At 38.5% G+C, this 24,321-nt stretch overlaps 2 protein-coding genes across 2 annotated transcripts in view; one reads left to right on the top strand and one right to left on the bottom strand.

Annotated features, from left to right (window-relative positions):
* Window positions 1-5,013: 5,013 nt before the first annotated feature.
* Window positions 5,014-9,023, bottom strand: SERP1 (stress associated endoplasmic reticulum protein 1). The gene is made up of 3 exons (XM_012812973.2): window positions 8,557-9,023; window positions 8,196-8,271; window positions 5,014-6,977 (listed from the first exon to the last, which is right to left on the bottom strand). The coding sequence occupies exons 1-3, from the start codon at window positions 8,638-8,640 to the stop codon at window positions 6,937-6,939; spliced, it is 201 nt and encodes a 66-aa protein (XP_012668427.1). The 5' UTR covers window positions 8,641-9,023; the 3' UTR covers window positions 5,014-6,936.
* Window positions 9,024-9,189: 166 nt separating this feature from the next.
* The window catches only part of EIF2A (eukaryotic translation initiation factor 2A), a 44,747-nt gene continuing 29,615 nt past the window's right edge, over window positions 9,190-24,321 (top strand). The window contains exons 1-3 of the mRNA XM_003802192.3: window positions 9,190-9,348; window positions 15,317-15,386; window positions 21,879-21,953. Of these exons, the coding sequence (XP_003802240.1) occupies window positions 9,297-9,348; window positions 15,317-15,386; window positions 21,879-21,953 (197 nt within the window). The 5' untranslated portion in view covers window positions 9,190-9,296. The remainder of the gene's footprint in view (window positions 9,349-15,316; window positions 15,387-21,878; window positions 21,954-24,321) is intronic.

The following is a 24,321-nucleotide window of genomic DNA, read 5'->3' as shown; positions in this document are numbered from 1 at the left end:
CTAAATAGCTGAACATGATTCATAGCCCTATAAATTTTGAGAGGCATTCAAAAGGTAAAGTTTGGAAAGGTAAAAGTATTATTGGAGATTTATAAATAGCAAGTGATCCCAAGAGGGTGAGTGATTTTCTGCTAAGTCAGTATGAAGACTATAATTTCTTTTTGTTTTCAATAAGGAAGAGATCCTTATCAGAGATCTCTGTTTTTGCAGTTCACAGAGTCAGTGGTATGTTATTTGCATAGAGTATTTCCAACTTTTCAAAGTGCTTTTTACCACAATTAGATTTCATAACTGTGTGTGAGGCAAGAAGGTGTTTTCTTTTTCTCCAGTAGAAACCCAAAGAGGTTGTGACATTTCAGATCATAGGACTAGTTAGCGCCAGAGCTGGAGCTAGAGCTCAGGGCTCTTTTCAGTATTTCTCAAAGTTTTATTTGCAGACAGATGATCTGAGGATTCTGTGAAATGCAGATTCTGATTTAGTGGCCTTGGGTGGGGCCCAAGATCCTGCACTGTTAACAAGCTTCCAGTTTAACTGCTGGTACCCAGGCTACATGCTGAGTAGTTAGCAGGGGATTAGACCTGGCTGGGTATTAAACTCCCCCAGGTCAGGTCAGTTTTCCTTGCATGGATTTGGCAATCCAGATGCATTTCAATAGAATGTTTACAAAAAGAAAGGTGACTGGCCTGGAAAAACATGTTGATTACTGGTCTCAAGAACAAATTGCTTTCCAGATGGTTTTTATTCTCTGGGTACCTTTCTTCATGCAGCCCCTTACAGGCAGATTGTGCACTAGTAACCAAGGCTGGAGCTAGGTGGAAATATGCTCGGATACCCTCACTATTTATTTGTTTTTATGATCTTGGCTTTATTAGAAATTATTATGTCTCAATCCTGGATGCATTTGTGTTTCAAAATCTACAATCATGCAAGTATTAGTGCCCCACACATCGAACAAAACAAACTTGCAGTGCCTTCGTGTCTCTGTCTTGGTCCCAAGGCATTCCTGGGTGCCAGGAGCTAAGCGTGCTGCAAGTTGGGTGCTCTGTGTGGCCTGGTGCATGATGTTTTCCCCAAAGAACTCTGAAGTCTCCTTTGTCCCGTATCAGATCTAGTTAGGTAACCACACCACATGTAAATGACAGTCAAAATGACAGTCCTTTACTGCAGGGAATTCTTTTGTGAGGAGAGCAAGATCTTTCTTCTCAGGGGCTGTATTTGGTGTGGGTTACACCTGCCAGGTTTGCACAAGTCTGGCACTGAGAAGTGTACACCTGTGTGGTGTCCTTGCCCTTTCCTCCTCCGTAGGTCAGGGTTGGGACAGGTGGTGGCTGACAGCCCACAGGTATCTGCTCCAAACAGCAAGCATGGCTATTTGATGTTCCTTGTAACCGGACTGACTGGTTATAGGTTTGTTTGATAAAGCACCTTTTCATTTTCCCAACGACACTTATTATGAATGCTTCTCAAATATGACTGAAGGGTAAATATCACACTGTTGATGTGTTTCCAAATATCAAGCCCATCCTGCATGAGTTTGTTTCATGGGTAAAGAAATTGAGTTCTGGGGCTGAACCCAGCCATCAACCAGTGGTCATCAGGTTTGAAAGTAGTTGGGATGACTATGGTATCAGATTTTACAAAAAGACACATTTCTTGCTTTAAAGATTATTCTGATGCCAGGGCTGTGCTGGTGGCTCAAAGGAGTAGGGTGCTAGCCCCATGTGCCAGAGGTGATGGGTTCAAAGCCCTGGCCAAAAAAAAAAAAACTGAAAAAGAAAAAAAAAGATTATTCTGATGCCATAAGGCATTTGTTGTTCTTTTTCACTTTATCACTCAACTTGAATGTTCTCAGTATGTGTGTAAAGCTCCGTACTAGCCTTGAAGGGTAGTGAAAGTAGGTGAGAAATGTAAAAAAGAGAAAAGTATGGCCTTTGTCCTTAACGATGCCACACTCTGAGAAACAAAACTAATAAACATGGAGACATAACAGATGCTAACCTGTCCAGAGTCCTCAATCCCAAAGAGGATGCCTCTGACTTCCATGGCAAGGGAAAACTTTCAGATGGGGTGAAACTCAAGCTGGATCTGAAAAGGTAGGTAGTGTTGTTTTTTAAATTTTTTTGAGACAGAGCCTCAAGCTGTTTTCCTGGGTAGAGTGCTGGGGCATCACAGCTCACAACAACCTCCAACCCCTGAGCTCAATTGATTCTGTTACCTCAGCCTCCCAAGTAGCTAGGACTACAGGCGCCCACCACAATGCCGCTATTTCTTTTTCTTTTTTTTTTGGTTGTAGTTGTCATTGTTGTTTAGCAGGCCTGGGCTGGATTTGAACCCGCCAGCTCTGGTGTATGTAGCTGGTGCCTTAGTCTCTTGAGCTACAGGCGCTGAACCAGCAGTGTTGTAATGTATGGGAAATGAGCAAAACAAAGTGAAAGGTATCTTGAAAAATTTGAGTCGGAAAGTTCTATTGAGGAAAGCTGTGGGGACAAGGCTGAAAAGGTAGACTGTGGAAGTGTCCTGAAAATCAAAGATAAAGAGTTATTTTATCCCAATGGTAGTAGAAGCTATTGAAGTTCAGTAATCTTCAGATTTTACCTCCATGGAAAACCAGGGGGTGGGGGGAGGTTTATGAGATTAATAGACAATCTGTGAAGGGAAAAGGAGGTTAACTTAAAGAAACATAATCCCTTGGCACTTGACATTCTAAAGACCTAGTTTGGTCTCCACAGACCAGTTTTCCAATCCTTGCTCTGCTACTGGTTCACTGGTGTCGGGAGAGATAATCTGTCTTCTAGGCCATAATTTCCTTAAATGTAAAATAAAGGGGCCAATCAAAATCATTTTTAAGGCCCCTAAATCAATTATTCCAGTTCAAAATCAATTATTCTCATTCTCCTATTTTGAGAGGCTTTCTCCATAATAATGAGAAAAAAAGGAAAACTTGTTATGGTTTTAATTGTTTAAATTTACAGATTTGTTCTATTTACATCCCAAAGTAAAAGATTCATACAGGATTCATTCACTTAACTTTTAGTATACAAAGAACCCATAAAGGGCACATTACTGCATTTTTTTGATGACTGGACTAATCATTTAAAAAAATTTTTTTGTCTTTGCTGCTTGAATCAGGATAAAATGCTTTTAAATTTTTTAATATCACAGGTGAAAATATTTTAAGACAAAATTATAGCAAAAATTTTTCAAATGTAATCTTGAATGTCAGTGACATTACCAATTTGATCTTTGCATTTTTGTGCCGTGAACACCAACAGTAAATTTATCACTTGAGTTACTTTTTGAAAGAAATTGCATTAGAAGAAAAAAAAATTCCCTTTTTATTAATACTGGCAAGTTAAATAATTTTTGTACAAGAAGTAGGAAAGGGTTCGTGAGAACAAGTGAGCGTAAAGTTTTGCAATCTTTCCTCTGGTTTCTATAGAGTACAATGAATCAAGAAACTCCAGTTCTAATTCCTGGTTTACTCCACTTAGCTGTCAAAAAACATTTATGTGGTTTTACTTTTCCTTTGAAACACTTATCGTAATTATCATCTTGCTTTCATTTTATTGTCTGTCCCCCTCTGCTGGACTGAAAGGTACTTGAGTATTACGAGGGCTCTCCATATTCACAGCTCCACATACCTGATATAGTAGTTAGTATTCATCCAATAAATCCATGGTTTTATTTATCTGAGAATTTAAGCAGTAGGATTAAAATTCCCATGTCTTATGTCCATTTATATTTATGAATTCTGTGAAATTTAAGCGTAGACAGTTAATTTTTCCCATTTAATTTCTAGTTTTTGATTGCTCTTAGTAATCCTTCCAAATAAGGAAATGTCCTGATTCAACTTGAAAATAAAGCAGTAAAAGTAGCTGGAGTGAAACTAAGTTCAGACAGAAAAAGCTTCTTTGAGGGAGTGATGTACTTTGCTGTTGAAGCTATCTTCTACCTCTTTAAGTTAGGGTTTGCAGCAAAAATAATAAATCAAAAAACAAACTCAAGGCCAGGCGCAGTGGCTCATGACTATAATACTGGCACTCTGGGAGGGTGAGGGGAGTGGACTGCTTAAACTCAGGAGTTTGAGACCAGCCTGAGCAAGAAATCCCACCTCTAAAAAAATAGCCAGGTGTTGTACCAGGTCCCTGTAGTCCCAGCTACTTGGGAGGGTGAGGCAAGAGGATCACTTGAGCTCAAGAGGTTGGGCTGTGAGGAACGCCACGGCACTCTACCTACCAGGGTGACTCTTTGTCTTCTGAGACTCTTATCTCAAAAAAAGAACTAAGTGTAGGTAAAGACATACTTAAGAACAATTTCTAAAAGGGCAATTTAGTGACACTCTAAATTTTACAGATGCTAAAACACAATAAGTTTTGTTGGTGAACCTGCTACTGAGAATATAATCCAGCTCTATATAGTAGTTCTTTATGCTAAAAGAACTTCAGTGAGAAAAGACATGCCCCTGTAGTTGAGTACATACATTTCTTTAATGTAAATCAAAGCCTATTACAATGTATCCTGTTACAACTAAAATCTTTACTTATTTTGGAAGCCCACTTAATTATTTTGAGCAACATTATATACAACCCAACAAATACAATGAAATTGACAACTCCTTGAAATGTTAGAGCTAACCCACAAAGAGTAGATGAATAATGTGGACAACCCCAACAAAGTATTTATTCTCACAGTGTGCTCAATAAACACTAGGTGATGTATAAAATTCAACTAGGAAAGGGAGATCAATGAATTGTGCTTTTCCCTTGACACTGACATGGGTAACAATGAGATGAATAAATCCTAAGCGAAGAAATATTTAATTCATTGTGCTTGTTATAGGTTTCTTCTCACTACCCATTTTCAGTTATAAACCTTACATCTGTGCCTCTGGGTACTATTTCTCAACATAAGTACAATGCAATACTAGGCATTCTTTACAATCATTTTCTACTAACTATAAAAAGTACACTCAGGGTAAGTCCATAAAATCATTTTCTTTTAGAAGCAAAGCATCAGATATTCAGGGAACTTTATTTCTAAAGAAGTTCAATAAGACAGTTTTTGTTTATCCAAACATGCATAATCCAACCTGAATATAAAATGTACTCCATTGGTAAATTATACATGAAATACAAAGGGAATGCAATTTTACATATGTAAAATGATTGCCAGCTGTAGCAATTTAACAGTCAAATTAATCAAAACATTGTACACTAAAGAACAAAACCAAAAAATCTTAAAGCCAATTATCTATAGCAAATCAAGGAAAATTATGACATGGAATGGTTTGACTCTAAGCAAAGAATAAGGCACCTGCTATGAATTTAGAGCAATAATTTTCATTTTTAAAGTTACAATAAAATAGCATTAGTTAGTCAAAAGACGCTTGTTTCAAAGAAGGAAACAAGTATAGGGGCTGATTTACTGGGTGAGAAAGGCAGGTAACAAGTCAGTTAAAAACCTGCTGGCCCAAGGTCAGCTGATTTCTTTCCTATTCCAGAGTAGTTAAGTTCTCAAGCATCCTTAACCACTTCTCTCTCTCCTTTGCTTTTCTCCATATTTGAGGGTTATCAGAAGCTCTCTCTGAGGTTCACACTGTGTATAAGATAGGTAGCAGATTTCCCTTCTGTTCCTCTTAAAAGCTTATTTTAAAAGAGATATCCTGAGGCAATTAACAAAGCAAACATAAGCAGCTTTCTTTTTCCAATTCATTAATACATAGATACTACTCAGGCTTTTTTCACTAAGTTATGACTAAGTATATAAATAGCCATTACTGGAAGTTTTCAACAGTACTAGAAAACCCAAAACCTGCCCTATCACCCTCACTCTTACCATTAGTAAAAGAAAATGTAATCAATCATAACCTATAAAATCATACAACAAAGGGAAGACTAAACACTGATCCTTATCAGTAAATCCACTTAATTCCAGATGTCACTGATATTATCTAGTACCCTAATGGCATTTCAATTATAAATCTAGAAAAAACATTTCCAAACTAAGCATAACTTTTTATGATGTGCCTTGTTGCTATTAAAAGTGCTGTTAACATGCTAAGATGTCTTATGGCACACTGGACTCAGTGTGGGAAAATAGTAGTATTTTTCCCCCAAAATTTTGTTTATAGTAAATCTCTTTGATATATTAAATCAATGTGACATAAACAAACCTTCCCAGACTGACTTCACTCCATCATGGTAGTTTTTACTGAAACCACATGGACTGATTTAAGTCACAAAATGCTCAACTGATTTTGTTTTTAAATGGCATCTTAGGTTACTATACTCACTCATGCAAAATCCAAGGTAGTACAATAGAAACTAAATTGTTAAAATAGATGTGGCTATAATCATCTCCTTTACATTAGGCATTTAGAACCTTTTAAAAATTTTTCGGTGCTGAAGGTTGTGGTTAAACTAGGCTAACTATGTAGTTGTTCCATTTATAAGCACCTTATTACAAGACAGTTATGTGACCCCATAAGGGAGTGTGCTTTGAATTCAAGAGAAAGTAACAAAGTGCCTAGCTATATAAAAACCACAAGACTCCAAATTTTAAATTAAGCTAATTGTATTTACACATCGGGATTAATGAAATCTAGACACTGTCTAATTGCCCAGTCTGCATATTGTTTTAATAACCACATAAAAATCTTACTCTTTACTGACTAAATAAGTAGGGTCCACTACTGCAGCTTAACAATCAAATTTTATTGCTTTATTCATGTGGTGTTTTTGCAAGGCACTGTGGTATGGACTAGAAAACTTGGAATGACTTGTGAAGAAACCTTGGAATGACACATGAAGGATGATAGGAAAGTCATTCTGAGGCAGGATGCTTTACTAAATTGTTTTTAACCAGGGTATCAAACATCAGGAATGAGTTCAAGTTAAAATTCACAGGAGAATGGAAACATCTTAAGGTCAGTCACTTCACATGCCCATCCTGATACTCTGAATAATCTGGAAAATTGCTGTAAAGAGAAAGAGCACATATTAACATAAGCTTTGAATAAAACAGATCTGGCAACTGGCAAATGTTTATTAAGATAGTTGAAGAATCCAAGGATACTCACTCCTACATTTGCAAATGCTACCTAATTTCATTGTAGTAAGAAGCAAAGCCTACCTTAATAAACAAATAAATACCCCTAAGTTATTTTTTTTTTTTAATCTCAGCATCCCTGAATTTTATGTGTAACTGCCAAGAGAGCTTTGCAGGTAAGTAATCATTTTAGAAAGAACTTAAAGCACCAAAGCAAATTAGTTTTTCTAGCATAGAGTTATTTTGGTTTATCCCTAAATAATTAAGCATCCTTTTAAGGTCTGGCCTATTATATATGCACGTTTCCTCATTCTCACAAAGCTGAAATTCGATCATCTTTAGGTTATATAAACAACTTGGCTCTTGGCCATTTATCAGAAAAGCTTCCAATCGGTAAGTTCAGGAGAAAGGCAAAATGAAATGTTAAACAGAAATCTCAAAAACTTTTAGAATGTAAAAAACAGAAACATCTATTACAATTTTAACAGCCTGCATATTAAGTTAATAAATGAAGGGAGGAAAGACATTTTGTAACTCATTTGCAGAGGCAAACGTCTATCATTGTAACAGCAGGTTGCCTAGACAAGGAATTTTTCTCACTACGTGAAACTGTTTCTCTTATTAATTTAAAAACATTTGTCTTACACATTAAACTGTAAATCAGGTACGTTTCCTCTATAGTTAGCCCATTCTTTGCTCAAGCTTTCCTTCATAAAACATATTAATTTTGACACAAAGACCACAGATTCTTCTACTTGTTAAATTAAGTTCTAACTCCATATACACATGATGTTTATAACCTTCTTTGCAAAGGCACTGATAATGTAGTTGCAAAACATTCTAAATTCTCATTCCATGAGTTTTTTTGTTTTTGTTTGGTCTTAAATTTCTTCCCACTTGGTCATTACCAAGGACCTGACCTCCTTTCTGATCTCCTGTGAGCATAAACCAAGCTGGAGAAGTTTCTGGAGCACCACCCTCTGTGCATATGTGGGGCAAGTAATTTGGTTCGTAAGAAATAGATGGATGGTGCTCCAGCAGGTGGATTGAGAACTGCGCGGGTTAAGACTCACCACTGACCCGTCACCACGTCATCCCAAACCCTTCACCCAAGACCCTACCAGATGGGAACCCCCAGAACACTTACCAGAGCCACAAACAACAAAAATGAAGAGAGCCAATAACCAGGGTCCTACAGATGCCTTCTCTTCGGGAGCATTTCTCTGAAAAAGCGAAAATCCACTGTTGAGATGCAAAGAAACCACTGGGATCCCAGACTTCCACAGTTTGCATCCTGGGCCAGGTCGCCGGGCCTCACCTCACGGGTTTCCCCTCCGTCCCCAGGCCCCCCCAACTCAGCCTCCAGCTCGCAGCCTCGGGCTTCCAGCCCTCCAAGGTACCGGGAGCCCAGAGACGGCCGGATCTGCGGAAGGGACCTGGACGCGGCCCCAGGGCCCAGGATTCAGCCCCAGACGCGGAACGGAGAAAGGCGCCCGTTCTTTCCTTACCGAGGTCTTGGCGACGTTGCCGCGCTGGGTGATGTTCTTGCTGTGCTTCTCGTTGGCCATACGGATCCGCTGTTTGGCGACCATGTTCGCCGCGCCACCACCTGCCCCGGCCACCCCTCACACTCGCACGCTCGCCTCCTCTCGAGCCGCTGCGAGGCTCGGCTCCAGGTGCCCGCGCTGCCGGGACGCGGAGGCTCTCAGGCCGGGCGCTAGCTACAGCCGATGGGCCTGGGCGCGGCGAGCGCGGGGAGCGAGCGCTAGCGGGGCGCGGGCCGCCGACTGAAGGACGAAGCCGGACTGACGAGCCGAGGTAGGAGGGTGCGCGGGAGGGAGAAAGCAGGCCGCCGAGACGCCCTCGCGCCGCTGCCGGGAGCGTGGAGTGAAAGAGGAAGGAAACGCAACACAACAACCGGACGGTGCAGCCAGCCGCCTCGAACTACTTCGGGTTCGGCTGCCAACGTCAGCACAGGGCGAGCTCCGCCCCGCGGAAGTGCGGGCTCCGCCCGCAGGAGAGGGCGGGCGAAAGCGGGCGTACCCGCCCTAGCCCAGCCCTCCCAAGCTCTGTAAAGCGTCGCCCAGAGCTGCGCGTGCGCATTCAGGGTCCTTTTCCGCGGCTCTCCGAAACCGGAAGTGAATTGGCCCCGATGCTGGTGGCTCCGGAAACACCAACTTGCAGTCTCCACGCTTCAGGAGACGTGTAGGGGCCGGGTTCGACCCAACGTGAACTCTCACACGGGCGAATGGGTTTGTCTTTCCGGGACAACATGGCGCCGTCCACGCCGCTCTTGACAGGTGAGTTCTAAACAAGCAAGAGACTGTTTCTTCAGAGCAGCTTCTTTTTCTGTCTTTGCCCTTGACAACTACCCGAGGATTCTTGGAGTTTGATCCACCTCTTTTTGTGGCTTGCCGAGCCAGCCGTTTTGGCTTTCTTGATAACGCGTGGCAGTCGGAAGTGGAGCCTCCGCCCCTGGGCTCCAGTATTCCCCTCCCTCCTACCCATCCGTCATTCTTCCCTGCCGCCTCATCTTTCACAGAAATAGAAGGAGGGGAAGAAGAAAGTGTTAGTTGAATTTGTGACCTTTGGGTCTACAATAATGGTGCTGCGTGGGCCCCTGTGAAGTCATTTCGCTCTATAATCAGGGCAAAAGATAAGCAAATCATTCAGTCCTGTAGAATGACCACACACATTAAATACGTCTGAACTCAATTTAATTCTACTTTGTGCACTTCCTACCTTAATGCGGTTTGTAGGACTAAATAGGGAGAGCGGAGCTGTGGTAGTGCAGACTTTAAATGATGAGGGTGTAGTTTGCGGGAATAACAGTGAACATGATAGGAATATTCTAGCAACATTTGATAATGAAATGGTTATGAACATTTTGGTAGAACTCCTGAGATTTTGCCGCACAACACAGCGACGGGATGGTGCGGCTCGATGATTGCACTGGTAGTGTTGGAGAAGATGATAAACTTAGTTTTGGACAGTGCCGTGGAAGACACTGGACTCTAGGATATGGCTGAGAAACTTTGTGAGTTTCAAGTGAGGAGAGGGGATTCGGGAGAGAAAAGGCGTTGAATAAATCACAATAACTACACACAAGGAAAACAGGAGACATAAAGAGAAAGGTTGTGTATGTTGGAGGAGGGGCATTATTTTTCCCAAGACTTAAAAGGAACCTTAAAAAGTTTTTTCACTTGTCATTCTACAGTATTTTTTTTTTTTTACTTATTTATTTTTTTGAGACAGAATCTCACTATGTCGCCCTCGGCACTCTGCCATAGAGTCACAGCTCACAGCAACCTCAACTCTTGGGTTTAAGCGACTCTCTTGCCTCAGCCTCCCAAGCAGCCCGGACTGTAGGCACCCGCCACAACGCCCGGCTTTGTTGTTGTTGTTGTTGTTGTCATCTGGCAGGCCCGCGCCCAGTTGGAACCCCCCAGCCCTAGTGTATATGGCTGGTTCCCTGGCCGCTAAACTACAGGCGCCGAGCCCCATTCTACAGTTTTAAGAACTTTGGTATTAAGCACCATGCCCTCTCACATTCATCAAACTACAGTTTGCACATCATCATTTATCAAACCATGACTAGATAATATACGAGGCAAAAACTGTTTAAAAGGCATAGCTATAATTGCATTAGTAAATGAATTTTTTTCTAGTTTCATAAGGGCAGCTAGTATGTTATTCACAATTTTTGAACACTAAATGCTTATTTGAACTCTAATAAAAGGTTAGTATATTTAAAAATCTGATAAACTCTTAAAACACCATAGCTCCTCACTGCTTACAGGGTAAATTCTGTTCTGTATAGCATAGCATATGGAACCTTTCATAATCTTTGAACAGCCTTGGAGACTCATTTATTTCCTTGCCAGATCCCTTTTCTTCAGGCTAGGACTATTCTGTTCTATCTGTTAAAATTCATTTCAGATATCATTATTCTGTGAAGCCTTTCCTCAATCTTGCTAGAGTTAGTCACTCCCCAGTCTGTTTTTGTACCTCATTTATGATTGACATTTTTTTTCATTTGTCATACAGGATAATTTTCTACATATTCAATTGTTTTTCTTCCATGCTAGACTGTGAGCCACTTGATGTTGGGATGGTATCTTAGTTATCCTTGTCTTCTTAGTACCTAGTGCAATACCTGGCAAATAGTAGGTTCTTTAAATATTTAATGGAGGAATAAATTAATGAATAATAAGTGAACTTGTATTAATAGTCAAATAGCCACTTAGCCACAAAAGTCAATAGCTACTTAATAGTCAAATTAACCAAGAATGACTATTTTCTTACAGTGCTTAAAATCAAGGACTTTGTAAGTTCTTAAATGCTATCTGTTCACCCTACCCCTCACATTCTCATATTCTTAGAGGTCCAGAGAGGGTATGTGGTCAGATTCACCCTCTAAATTCTCAAGGTAAGGATTATATGTTTTCAGATCATTCAACTTCATGGTCTATTTTTGTTTCACTAGAACACACTGCTTAATCTTTTAAACGTTCTTACGGTAGGTATTTCACTCAACAATAGATATTTTGCTTCCATAATTTTTTGTTAGACTTAATAAAATATTAGAGCTGGGACTAATTTGGAGATTATCAAGTAAATTTTATGTATTAGTCACAGCTCTTAACTGGAAGTGACAAAAAAATCAAAGCAAATGAAAAAGGGATTTCTTTTAATTCATATAACCAATTTCATATCATTGGGGGATCAGGGACTGACCCTGTGGCTGGTTTGTTTCACCTGTTCTGTTATCTCCCTACAGATGTACAAAAAACCCTTCCTTAGGGTTGGTCCCTGACTCTACCCCATCCATTGGTATGAAATTTATTTATTAAAGCTTTGGTACTGCCATATCTGAGTACTTATATCCTTCAAAAATCTTTTTCTTCGTCAATGGGCCATGCCTTCCTTTCAATTTAATTCATTCTCAGACTAACATTCAACCAGCCTAGCAGTTCTAAAAGAAAGAGCACTTTTTTTTTTTTTTTTTTTTGCCAGTAGTTTCAGCAAAATTCTCAAGGCTAGCTGTCTGTGACTTTGGTTGGCTCTTACTAATTTTCACAACTTTTAGTCAGATCATCAGGACCAAATTATGTTTTCACTCCTAGATTGTTCTCTAGAGAAAATTAGTGTCTCCTAGAGAAGAGGAGCTGTGTGCCAGACACGCTAAACAGCAGTGTCCTTTACATGAAACTTGTGCTGTCTAATGGGCTTTCTTGGTTGAGGTCACTGAGATAATTTTTTCAAAATTGAGACATTTTCTTAAACTGATGTGTAGTTCAGCAAATCAAAGGTTTGGGGAAAGTATCGTATTTTAAATATTACCATATCCCTAACAGGGGACTCTCACTTGTGATACTCCAGTGTTTTTTTCATTCTAACTCAAGCCTAGAGGAATAAATATTATAGTATATGAGTCTCTAAAAAGACTAATAAGTTTAGAAAAGATACTATGTAATACAACTTTAATGTAATTGCTTTTAAACAGTTACTGTATGAAACTCTGGGATATACTTCTTGTAATGAAAAGAATTGTTTGCATTCTGGTTTTTTCTAAGAGGATATTGCTAATACCATTTGATTAAAGGAGGAAATTGTTGAAAATAAGGAATCACATTAAATCCGAATATACTATATTAACATAACTACACATTATATTTACTGTTTCACAGTCAGATATTTCTAATTAAAATGGATTCTTCATTAGAAAGTTGTATGTACAACAGATTTTTTTGTGTGTATTGAAAAGAGTTTGTTTTTAGTCCATATTTAGTTTTTTTTTTCTTTTGAGACAGAGTCTCCCTATGTTGGCCTTGGTAGAGTGCCATGGCGTCACAGCTCACAGCCACCTCCAGCTGTTGGGCTTAAGTGATTCTCTTGCCTCAGCCTCCCAAGTAGCTGGGACTACAGGCACCTGCCACAATGCCTGACTGTTTTTGTAGTTCTCATTGTTGTTTGGCAGGCCCGGGCTGGGTTCGAATCAGCCATCCCCAGTATATGTGGCTGGTGCCCTAACCACTGAGCTAGGGCACTGAGCCAATATATTTAGTATTTTGTTGAAAAAGTTTATATTCTGTTATGAACCTGATTTCGTGTTTCTCCTAATAAACTTGGCTTATACATTTATTCAGATGGGTCAGAGGAAGCTGTACAACTGATTAAATCCAGGAAAGTATGTTAGAGTCGGAAATGTTGCAGCACTTGCTCCTAGTTAGGCTTTTCTATAGGGAAGTATGAAATAAAATATTTGGTTTAAACAGTAGCTTATATGTATGGATAAAACTATAATGACTCAGTACGATTTTTAGTATGACTGAAATTGGTAATTACTTCAATTGATTACCTTAAGATGGACATAGCTATTATAAAGCATCATGTATAAAGAAGGTTGTCTGTTTTAATGGAGGACCGTCAATATTATCAGCCTTCATAGTAGCTTTGATATGTATTTTTGTCTCTTGAAATATGTTTTTACCTAAGTATAAAAATCTTAGTCTATTCACTGTTTAATTATAACTTTATACTTTTGCTCAGTATTCCCAAGGAAATCAGTGTTGAAAAACTTAAACTTTCAATTGGTTTAATTTGTTGTTATACTATGAACAAAACATTATCAAAAATGATTTTTATAAGCTTTTTGATATAATTTAAGAATCATGGAAGTTGCAAAAACAGTTGTATTTTCACAGTTTTCTCCAATGATAACATCTTATGTAAACATAGTATATTATCAAAAATAGGACATTGACACTGGTACAAATAGTATTTGTTAAACTGGAATCCTTATTCAGGTTTTACTTATGTGTACTTGTGTATATGTAACTAAAAATTTTATTCCTGCAACTACCACTATTAAAATATATAACTCCATTTACCAAAAATCTTCTGTGGACCCTTCTGTAGTCACATCCTTCTTCCACTCTACCTTTGGCCATCATTGCAAGAGTGTTATGTAAATGGAATTACTGCAAATGGAGCCTTTAGGGTTTTGTTTTTAGAAATCTTCTTTATTTCAAATGTGAACATGTCAAAAAGCAGTTGATTAATTTGACTTAAGATTTTCCTTCTTCAGAAACATACTAAAAACAGAAATTGGAGACCACTTGAGACTTTGAATGTTACTTGAGCAGGAAAGAGATGGCACTTTTCAAGCTGATTAAATGTTGCCTTCTGAGATTTTGGGTTAGCCGGGGTACAGTAGGTCACACCTGTATTCTCAGTTCTTTGAGGAGCTGAGGTAGGAGGGTCACTTCAGTGTAGAAGTTCAAGACCAGCCTGGTCAACATAATAAAACCCCATCTCTATAAAAATATGTTTTTAAAAATTAGCTGAGCATGGTGGTACACACCTGTAGTCCCAGCTACTTGGGGGACTGGGATGGGGAGATCACTTAAGGGCAGGAATTCAAGGTGGCAGTGAGCTATGATCATGCCACTGTACTCCAGCGCAAGAGACAGAACAAGACTTTGTCTATAGAGGAAAAAAAATTGGGTGAGTATCTGTGTGAAAAAGTTTGGGTTAAGTGGGTTTTCTTCTCCCATTCCTTTGGGGTCTTCTATATATTTTAGTTTGGAAAAAAGAAATACAAATTTTACAAAAGAAAATCTGTTGCCCTGAATACCATGAAAGTTCCCACTGTCATAGCCAGAAAGGTTGCTTGCATTCTTGGGTACAGCTGCCACTTTCATAATATATAAAAACTTTTGAGTTTTCCCCAATTAAACCTGATGATTGATGATAGCAGCAAATCAAATGTGGAAAACCAAGGCTAATAGTTAAAAGTTTCAGGAGAACACAGGAAGCCAAGATGAGCTGGGTAAAAGCTTTGTTCTTTTTTCTTCCTTGCCAGTCAGTTCAGGCCCATGTTCTGGGGCCAGTGGTTAAGGTAATAGAGAGAACATGGTTTGCTTACATCAACTTTTTCTAGTTATACTGCAGGTTCTTTAGGACTGCATTAAAGATGTGCCATTTTGCTTCCTAGACCTGTGTGTAAATTCTGAAAGAGAACTCTTAAGTTTGTTACATTGTAGCTACAGCTTGTGGGTAGGTCCTCAAGTTGACAAAATTTTATGTAATGTAGGAATAAAATGAAATCTGATAATTATGAACCCACTTGAGAAATCCATTTTTTATTAATCCCTCAAAGTTTTGGTAAAATCTTAACTATAGTATTAAGAAAAAAATGGCCTTTTCTATATTGTAATGTGTCATGCTTGAGTAATGGTGGTTCTTTTCATTTTATTTCTTCAGTCCGAGGATCAGAAGGACTATATATGGTGAATGGACCACCACATTTTACAGAAAGCACAGTGTTTCCAAGGTATGGTTTATTTTGTAAAGTGATACTGTAGAGAACATATGTAGTATATTCTATAGTGTTTTTGTTCTGGGTATATTTTGAACAAAAAAGGAATAGAACAGATAAATGATTTGTTTGGAATATATAATAACACAACATGGAAAGAATACATATTCTCTAGTACAGAAAATGATCTTCAGATTTTTTTTAAGAATACAAAAGTATGAGTTTATTTTATATTAGAGAAAGGGAAGAGAGTAGGAGAAGAGATGAGAAAGAGAGAAGAGAACAGGGAGTAAGAGAAGGAAAGATGGGGTATCTTCAGATTTGAAAGTAACTTAAGTCTATTTAGGAGCGTTAGGGAAATAATACTAAGAAAAAGTGTAGACACTCGATAATTGAGTTAAAGCCCGTAGTTTGTAAGCATTTTACAGAGTGAGAAAAATGTTTAAATTTTATAGCTAAACTATTACCAGTAATCTTTGTGAAATGAGAGAATCCAAAGTGTATAAAAAGGAAATATGACTATATCGTAGAACCCCTGTAAATTGACCACCAAAGGACTGTAACAAACTGGTCAACATATGAAAGTAGGCCTACTGTACTGACCTGTACATGTGGTGCATGTCTAGTCTGTGAAAATTAGGTCAACTTAAGGAGGTGGTCTATGAAGGGAGGTAGTCATCTATGAATGTACGTAATATTTAGCTAGCCAGCTATTTTTTTCCCAAAAAGAACTGATGGAAGAGTAAACCAAAAACTAGTAAAAATGCTTACCTATGGGAGAGAGAGTTACAAGATTATAAGATGTATCAGTGAATGAACTTTAGTATATATAGTATTGACTTTTGGACCATGTAATTGTTTAAAAAAAATTTTTTTTTGAGACAGAGTCTCACTATGTTGCCTTCTGGCGTCACAGCTAACAGCAGCGTCAAATTCTTGGGCTTAAGCAATTCTCAATTAAAATAGGAAACTGAAATAAATGATCCTTACTTCGTATAGCTAGTTGATGGCATAACGGTATGAAGACCTATAAAATTCTTTTTTTTGAGACAGAGTCTCACTATGTCACCCTCGGTAGAGTACTCTGGAGTCACAGCTCATAGCAACCTCCAACTTAAGTGATTCTCTTGCCTCAGCCTCCTGAGTAGCTGGGACTACAGGCAGCAGTCACAACACCCAGCTAATTTTTTGTTGTTGTCATTATTGTTTAGTAGGCCCGGGCCAGACTCGAACCTCCCAGCCCCAGTGCATGTGGCTGGTGCCCTAGCCACTGAGCTACAGGCACTGAACTGCTATAAAATTCTTAAAAGCATCCAATTGTTTTATTGTTAACCAAAAATTGATACTGACATTTGAATCCATTATAGAATAAATAGGTAATTATATTAACATCATTAGGAACCAAGACTTTTTAGCATGAGAGTAAAGAGGTAGACTTTCCCATAGCAATATGAATTCATGATTTTTTTTTAATAAAAATGTTGATATCCTATTTCTATCCACTGAAAAGGCCTGGAAACAGTGATAACCCATTAGCAACGAATATCCCTGTCTCACAGATTATACTATTATTCCTCACTAACAGGAATTAATTAGTTTCTTTGAGAAGTAGTGAATTCTAGGTCTAGGATAGAAAATGTACATGTGGAGTTGGGGACGTTTTGTGCCAGAAAGCAAGGATGCCATAAAGGACTATGGGGTTTTGTTAAAAGGTTATAGGATCACCTGAGCTCAGGAGTTTGAGACCAGCCTGAGCAAGACTCCGTCTCTACTAAAAAAGAAAAATTAGCCAGGTTTCTGTAGTCCCAGTTACTCCCTGGCAGGCTGAGGCAGGAGGATCACTTGAGCCAAAGAATTTGAGATTGCTGTGAGCTGTGACACCACAGCACTCTATGCAGAGTGACAGAGTAAAACTCTGTTTCAAAAAAAAAAAAGTTATAGGAATTGGTTTGAAGGGCATTCACACCAACTTAACATGGGACAACATGAGCATTAAGAATTATAACTAAAAAGCTACAGCATGTCAAATGTGTAAGTGCTCAAAAAAAAAAATCCAAAAAATTCTTCCTTCAAACCTTATTGGTCAGCATTGGTGGTTGATGGAATCCTTACTCAGTATTTCGAAAATTAATAAATAAACAGATGGAATCAAGCATTTATCTTGCTTTTTCCATATAAACTGTCTTTCAGAGCAACTAAATAGTTAATGAGGAAAATTTTTTAATTGAAGAGTTCTAGTTAGTGAATGCAGAAGGAATGATGGGATTAGGCAATCATCATTTTATAATCCTAAAGAAATTATGGGTCTAGGCCAGCAGTTCTCACACTTTACCAAGAATCATCTGAAAATCTTGTTTAAAACAGATTGCGGGCAGTGCCTGTGGCTCACTAGGTAGGGCATTGGCGCTATATACCGAGGGGGGTGGGTTCAAGCCCAGCCCCAGCCAAACTGCAACAAAAAAATAGCTTGATGTTGTAGCAGGCGCCTGTAGTCCCAGCTACTCAGGAGGCTGAGGCAAGAGAATTGCCTAAGCCCAGGAGCTGGAGGTTGCTGTGAGCTGTGACTCTACCGAGGGCAATAAAATGAAACTCTATCTCTAAAAAAAAAAACCAGATTGTAACTCTCTTCTCAAACTTTCTAATTGATTAGATCAGCAGTGGGGCATAATTTGCATTTTTAACAAGTCCCCAAGTGATGCTGATGCTTCAAGACTAGGGTCTCCAGTTTAAGAATTACTGATGTAGGGCGGTGCCTGTGGCTCAAAGAAGTAGGGCACCAGCCCCATGTACCAGAGGTGGTGGGTTCAAACCTGACCCTGGCCAAAAACTGCGCAAAAAAAAAAAAAAATTACTGATGTAGGCAGATGATCATCAAAGATCCTGAAGTGATAACACGAACTATTGATGACTGCTGATGAGGAACTCTATAATTAGACTGACATCATCTCTATGTATTGGCAAATTTTTATTAGGCTCAGTTCTCTAGAACCTTGCTAAGCAAATGTGGATCCCAAAGCAGCAATATTGACATCACCTGTGAGCCAGTACAGACATGCATCTCAGGCCCTACCCAGCTTACTGAATCAGAATTGGTATTTTAACCAGGTCCTCAGATGATTTTTATGCACATTAATGTTCCAGAAGCACTACTCTAGAAAACAGTGTGGCAAAGTGATGTGCTACACTTCATTAGGGTGTGCAGTGCTAAGACAGTGACAGCAGGAGCAAGGGGGAAAGGGAAGTGAGGCAGGGAAGGGATGTGGGGATGCCCCAAGCTGACCACAGATCTACAAAATATGGCCGAATTGCTTGGTCATTTGTGCAGATTGTTGTCTACTGAGGCTGTGGAACTGTTGTCCCTCAAAACTGACCTGTTGTGGGGAGGAAGAGTACAAAATTTATCTGTAGCCAGAGCTTTTTCGCCTGTTTGAGTTGAATCTGAGTGATAGCGCTCCTCTCCCTGCCCCTGTCCATGCAGTGGTCCTGGTAGAAGCCATTCAGATGTCTGGGCCTTACTCCCGGAGATTCTGGGACAACCAGCAGCATTAGGAGATGAGGGGACCAGTTCTCTTGGTTGAATAGTTGAAGTTTGGCAGCAGGAAGGGTTAAAAGGATTCAAGAAAGCAGTTGATTGAGTCCTGTACAATCTCAGTATAACTTTAGAACAAAGAAATATTATGTGCCTCCTGTGGAGTTACAATAGGAACTATGTACTGCTTATGTTCTATGAAGAAAAAAAAATTGGAAAAAAAAACCTCTAAATTTAATCAGTCTTATAGATGAGTAGTTCTCAAATTTGGCTGCACATTGGAATGACTTTGGGAGCTTTTAGACCCAGATAGTCAGTCCAGACACTGGGTATTAGATGACTATAAGAAGCTAATTTTGTGAGATGAAGCGGCATGGTGGTGATTGTGCTTTTTAAAAAATACTCATCACTTAGAGATGCATACTGAAGTATAGGATAAAACGATAACGACATCTGGGTTTTGCTTTAAAATATTATGGCATTAAAGAAAGTAAAGAATAGGCTTAGCCCCTGTAGCACAGTGGTTACGGTGCAGACACATGCACTGAGGCTGGCAGGTTCAAGCCCAGCCCAGGCCTGTCAAACAACAAGGACAACTGCAACAGGAAAATAGCTGGGCACCTGTAGTCCTAGCTACTTGGGAGGCTGAAGCAAGAGAATCGCTTAAGCCCAAGAATTTGAGGTTGCTGTGAGTTGTAACGTCATGATACTCTACCAAGGTGACATAGTGAAACTATGTCTCAAAAAAAAAGTAAAGAATAAGTAAAATTGGCTTTAATTATTATGAAGCTGGATGATGGGCACATGGGTAGAATATCATACGTTTTCTCTATTTTTGCGTAAATAAAATTTACACCAAAGTGAAATAGACAAAATTCCCAGTTTCCATGATGGGAAAGAAAATAAGTTCTGGGCTCTGCGCCTGTGGCTCAAATGGCTAAGACGCCAGCCACATACACCTAAGGTGACGGGTTCGAATCCAGCCCGGGCTGCCAAACAACAATGATGGCTGCAACCAAAAAAAAATTAAATAGCCAGGCATTGTTGTGGGCACCTGTGGTCCCAAGCTACTTGGGAGGTGGAGGCAAGAGACTTGCTTGAGCCTAGGAGTTGGAGGTTGGTGTGAGCTGTGATGCCACGGCACTCTACCCAGGGGTACAGCTTGAGGCTCCGTCTCAAAAAAAAAAAGAAAAGAAATTCTGGATTTTATTCTCAAGCTTTCTTTCAATGCTAAATACAGTTCTACAATGCTATATTAACAGGACAGTATATTATCATTGAGATAAGGGGATTGATTATTGAAGTCAGAATGAGCTAAGAAAACATTGTTTTAAGCTTATCTCATTTTCTTTCTGAGTAGAATTTCCAGACACATCAGGAAAATAGAACTGTAAAGATAATTTGACAAACATATCTTAGAAATAAAGTCTTTAGGTTGGATGATGACAACACAATTGTCATTGATTATAAGTATGAAGTAAGTTGATAAGTTTTAGTTTGAAGGAAGGACTGGTGAGCCTCAGCATCTTGTTCCGAGCTCATTCACTGTTCTTATAAGTAATTTAGACGATAGCTTAGGAATGATGTTTTAGAATCTACATATTACATAAATCCATAAGGAATGACTAATGTTTTAAAAAGAGAAAATCAAGATTTAAGTAGATCTCAATAGGCTTGAATGATAGGCTCAAACCTGGGTGGAATTAAATAAGGATAATTGTAAAATTCTGCCTTATGGTTTAGAAATAGGTTATACAAGTATAGGTTGGAGAACATCTTGGTCATAGCTGTTAAAGTGAAAAGAGGAAAAAAATAATGTTTTGCTAACTATAAACTGAGTATAAGCTACCATTGTGTGATAACCGAAGCACAATGTCATCTTCAGATGAATTAATACAAAGAATGTCCAGCTTAATACTGATGTATTGGTCAGTTCTCAGTGCATTTGCTGTTATTTAGCAATTCATATTATTATTAGCCATGATGTTCTCATGTAATGTTACAACTGTACTAATGGGCATCTGCATGTACACAGATACATTTCTTTTTGGGTCTTTGTTATCACTGGGAAATATATTCATAGTGGCCATTTTCCGCTTAGAGATATAATACTTTTGTTTTGTTTTGTTTTTGAGAGAGAGAGTCTCACTTTGTCACCCTGGGTAGAGTGCTATGGCATCAGCACTCACAGCAACCTCAAACTCCCGGGCTCAAGTGATCCTTCTGCCTCAGCCAACCAGGTAGCTGGGACTATAGGCACCCACCAAGATGTCCAGCCAGTTTTCCTATTTTTAATAGAGATGGGGTCTTGCTCTTGTCCAGGCTAGTCTCAAACAACTGAGCTCAAGCAATCCACCTGACTCAGCCTCCCAGAGTGCTAGGATTACAGGTGTGAGCCACCATGCCTGGCCAGTACTTATAGTTTGGATTACTCCATAGAACATTGCCAAGCATCTAATTTCCACACATCTGTTTTTGTACAGAATACTGCATCAGCATTTATTTAATGGGAAGATTTCTTCTAAGGCTTGCTATCTCTACACTGATGGAAGGCTCTGCTTTCATCCTTCAAATTCAGGGGCATTTGCTGGCCACTTAAGGATATTCTGGTTACTATTGTTTTGTTATGCTGGCGGTCTAGATCATTTGCCACAAAGTCCCCATTTTTAAATCCTACAGCATTCTCAAGATTAGGGCTGCCAGTGGTAATTTATAACATTTTGGGGTTTCCACACAAACATGTAATTCACTCAAAAGAGTTCTATTTGTTAAGTTTCATCTGTTGGTATAAAGTCAATTTTCAGCTTACTTTGCATGTTAGCATTGAATTTTAAAAGATAAAGTATTTTGGTAGACTAAAACATTTGTGATTTTTCTGAAATTTGTGTAAGTTCTTAGTTATTAAAGATTGTAGAGTTTATGATCAGATTTAAAAAATACTAATGCTTATTTGTTTAAACTTTTTTTTCCATTTTCAGGGAATCTGGGAAAAATTGCAAAGTCTGTACATTTAGTAAGGATGGGACCTTCTTTGCCTGGGGCAACGGAGAAAAGTTAGTGTTCATTTATATAAAATTATATTTTATGTGTGCCATGAATATAAATATAATTGGCTTTATTTGAATAATACATATTTAAATATCATTAAAGTCCATGGTATCTCCACACAAAGACCGTAAAAGATGGAATTTAATAATGTTGAATTACATATAACACCTTCAAAGTTGTTTGTTTCTATGTATGCCATGATTTGTTTGAGTTAGTTACTTACAATTAAAAATTAACATATGAAAAACATGATTAATTTAATATTAAGGAAGCTGAGTTGTTTTAAATAGTGCTCTAAGCTACTGGTTAGGGTTTCTTAAGTTCTGCATTAACCCTGAGAAAATTGTCTCTGTTTGTTTATCTTAGATTCAGTACTTTTTATCTTTGCTGTTAAATTAGTAGCAATGGTCTGCAGTTATTACTCTGAGTCTTATTGTACATAAGGGAATGTTTAGTGTAATCTACATTATACAAAATTTTCAGATTATAAAAAATAATACTTTTGTAAAAAATAAGTATTTTGATTAAATGCTCATATTTTACTAAGAAAACTAGTCTTTTTAAATTTTCTAAGAGGTACTGTGACATTTCATTTCACAGACCAATAAAATGCTGAAATATCTGTTGCTTGGTTTAAAGTTACATTGTTTTTAACCACATGTAATTCTGCTAGGTTTTATAAAAGAAAGAAAAAGTATGCAATAGTTTGAAAAGTACATTTTAAATGTTGTTCTTGACAGTGTTACTATGTCCTGAAGTCTTCTGACTATCAGGCAAGATTGGATTAAACATATGATTTTTTAAAATTATCTACCACAGAGAATCTTTTTTGAATTAGTTAATTCACCTTATATAAGTAGCTGGCTTTTAATTTTTTTTTTTAATTATTGTTTTAAGTTATCTCAGCCTTAAAGATAGTATATCTTATTTCTTTTAGTGTAATCTATTATGGGTATTTAAGTTTTATTTTTAATCTATATTTTAATTTATACTATTTTGAGTAATAAGTCAATAATATTCCATACTACTCTTCAGTATTTTTTTTTGAGGTATCCTTTATTCTGTTAGCTTAGAGTTTGTTAAGTCGATTTTTACCTTGGCAGTTATCGTTACTACTTAATGTTTTCACTTATCCTTCTGTTGGGTTTAACTCTAAGTCCTTTTTAACATGTTCTCGTATGTTATGTTCATTATTTTATTTATTTTTAATTTTTTTTCAGACAGAGTCTCACTGTGTCACCCTCAATAGAGTGCCATGGTGTCACAGCTCACAGCAACCTCAAACACTTGGGCTTAAGCAATTCTCTTGCCTCTGCCTCCTGAGTAGCTGGGTCTATAGGTGCCTGCCACAATGCCCTGTTACTTTTTTGTTGTTGTAATTGTCATTGTTGTTTGGCAGGCCTGGCCCTGGTACAAACCCTCTAGCCCTGATGTATGTGGCTGGTGCCCTAACCACTGAGCTATGGTTGCAGAGCCATCATTATTTTAGTAGATATATTCTATACCAACTTCTAGTATTTATTTCCTTAAAGTACTATAGCCATATGGTACGTACTGTTGTAGATATACACTACATCTAGAATCAGATGTACTATATTGATTGGGGTCTTTGTTCAGTTTCTGGTTAAGTTAGAAACTGTAACTGATTCTTCCTTAAATAGGTTTTTTATTTTTTTGAGACAGTGTCTGTAACCCTGGGTAGAGTGCCATGGTATTGCTCACAACAACCTCAAAGTCTTGAGCTCAAGCAGTCCTCTTGCCTCAGTCTCCCAAGTATCCTGTACCACAGGTTGCCACCACAATGCCCAGCTAGTTTTTCTATTTTTAATAGAGACAAGGTCTTTCTCTTGCTCAGGCTGATTTCAAACTCCTGAGCTCAAGGGATCTACCTGCCTCAGCCCCTACAGTGCTAGGATTATAGGAATAAGCCAGCACACCCAGCTCAGTGTGTATATATGTATATATATATACATACATACATATATATATATATATATATATTTTTTTTTTTTTTTACAGAGACAGAGTCTCACTTTTTCACCCTCAGTAGAGTGCTGTGGTGTTACAGCTCATAGCAACCTCCAGCTCCTGGGCTTAGGTGATTCTCTTGTCTCAGCCTCCTGAGTAGCTGGGACTACAGGCATCTGCCATAATGCCCAGCTATATTTTTCATTGCAGTTTGGCTGGGACCAGGTTCTAACCCATCACCCTCAGTATGGTGCCCTACATACTGAGCCACAGGCACCACCCATCAATAAGTATTTTTTAAAGAAATAAACATCCTGGCTCGGCGCCTGTGGCTCAAGCGGCTAAGGCGCCAGCCACATACACCTAAGGTGGCGGGTTCGAATCCCCAGCCCGGGCCCGCCAAAC

This window comes from Otolemur garnettii, unplaced genomic scaffold (assembly GCF_000181295.1).
Source record: "Otolemur garnettii isolate 467f Iridium unplaced genomic scaffold, OtoGar3 scaffold00236, whole genome shotgun sequence".
Lineage (NCBI taxonomy): Eukaryota > Metazoa > Chordata > Mammalia > Primates > Galagidae > Otolemur > Otolemur garnettii.
This window is presented reverse-complemented; position numbering and strand designations above follow the sequence as displayed.

What these genes read in the sequence shown, in the direction of transcription:
- SERP1 (XM_012812973.2), bottom strand. Translation starts at nt 8,640, where the DNA reads ATGGTCGCCAAACAGCGGATCCGTATGGCCAACGAGAAGCACAGCAAG. An exon ending in GCAACGTCGCCAAGACCTCG is followed by an intron (nt 8,272 to 8,556) that starts GTAAGGAAAGAA and finishes TCGCTTTTTCAG; the next exon opens with AGAAATGCTCCCGAAGAGAA. An exon ending in TTTTGTTGTTTGTGGCTCTG is followed by an intron (nt 6,978 to 8,195) that starts GTAAGTGTTCTG and finishes TTCTCTTTACAG; the next exon opens with CAATTTTCCAGATTATTCAG.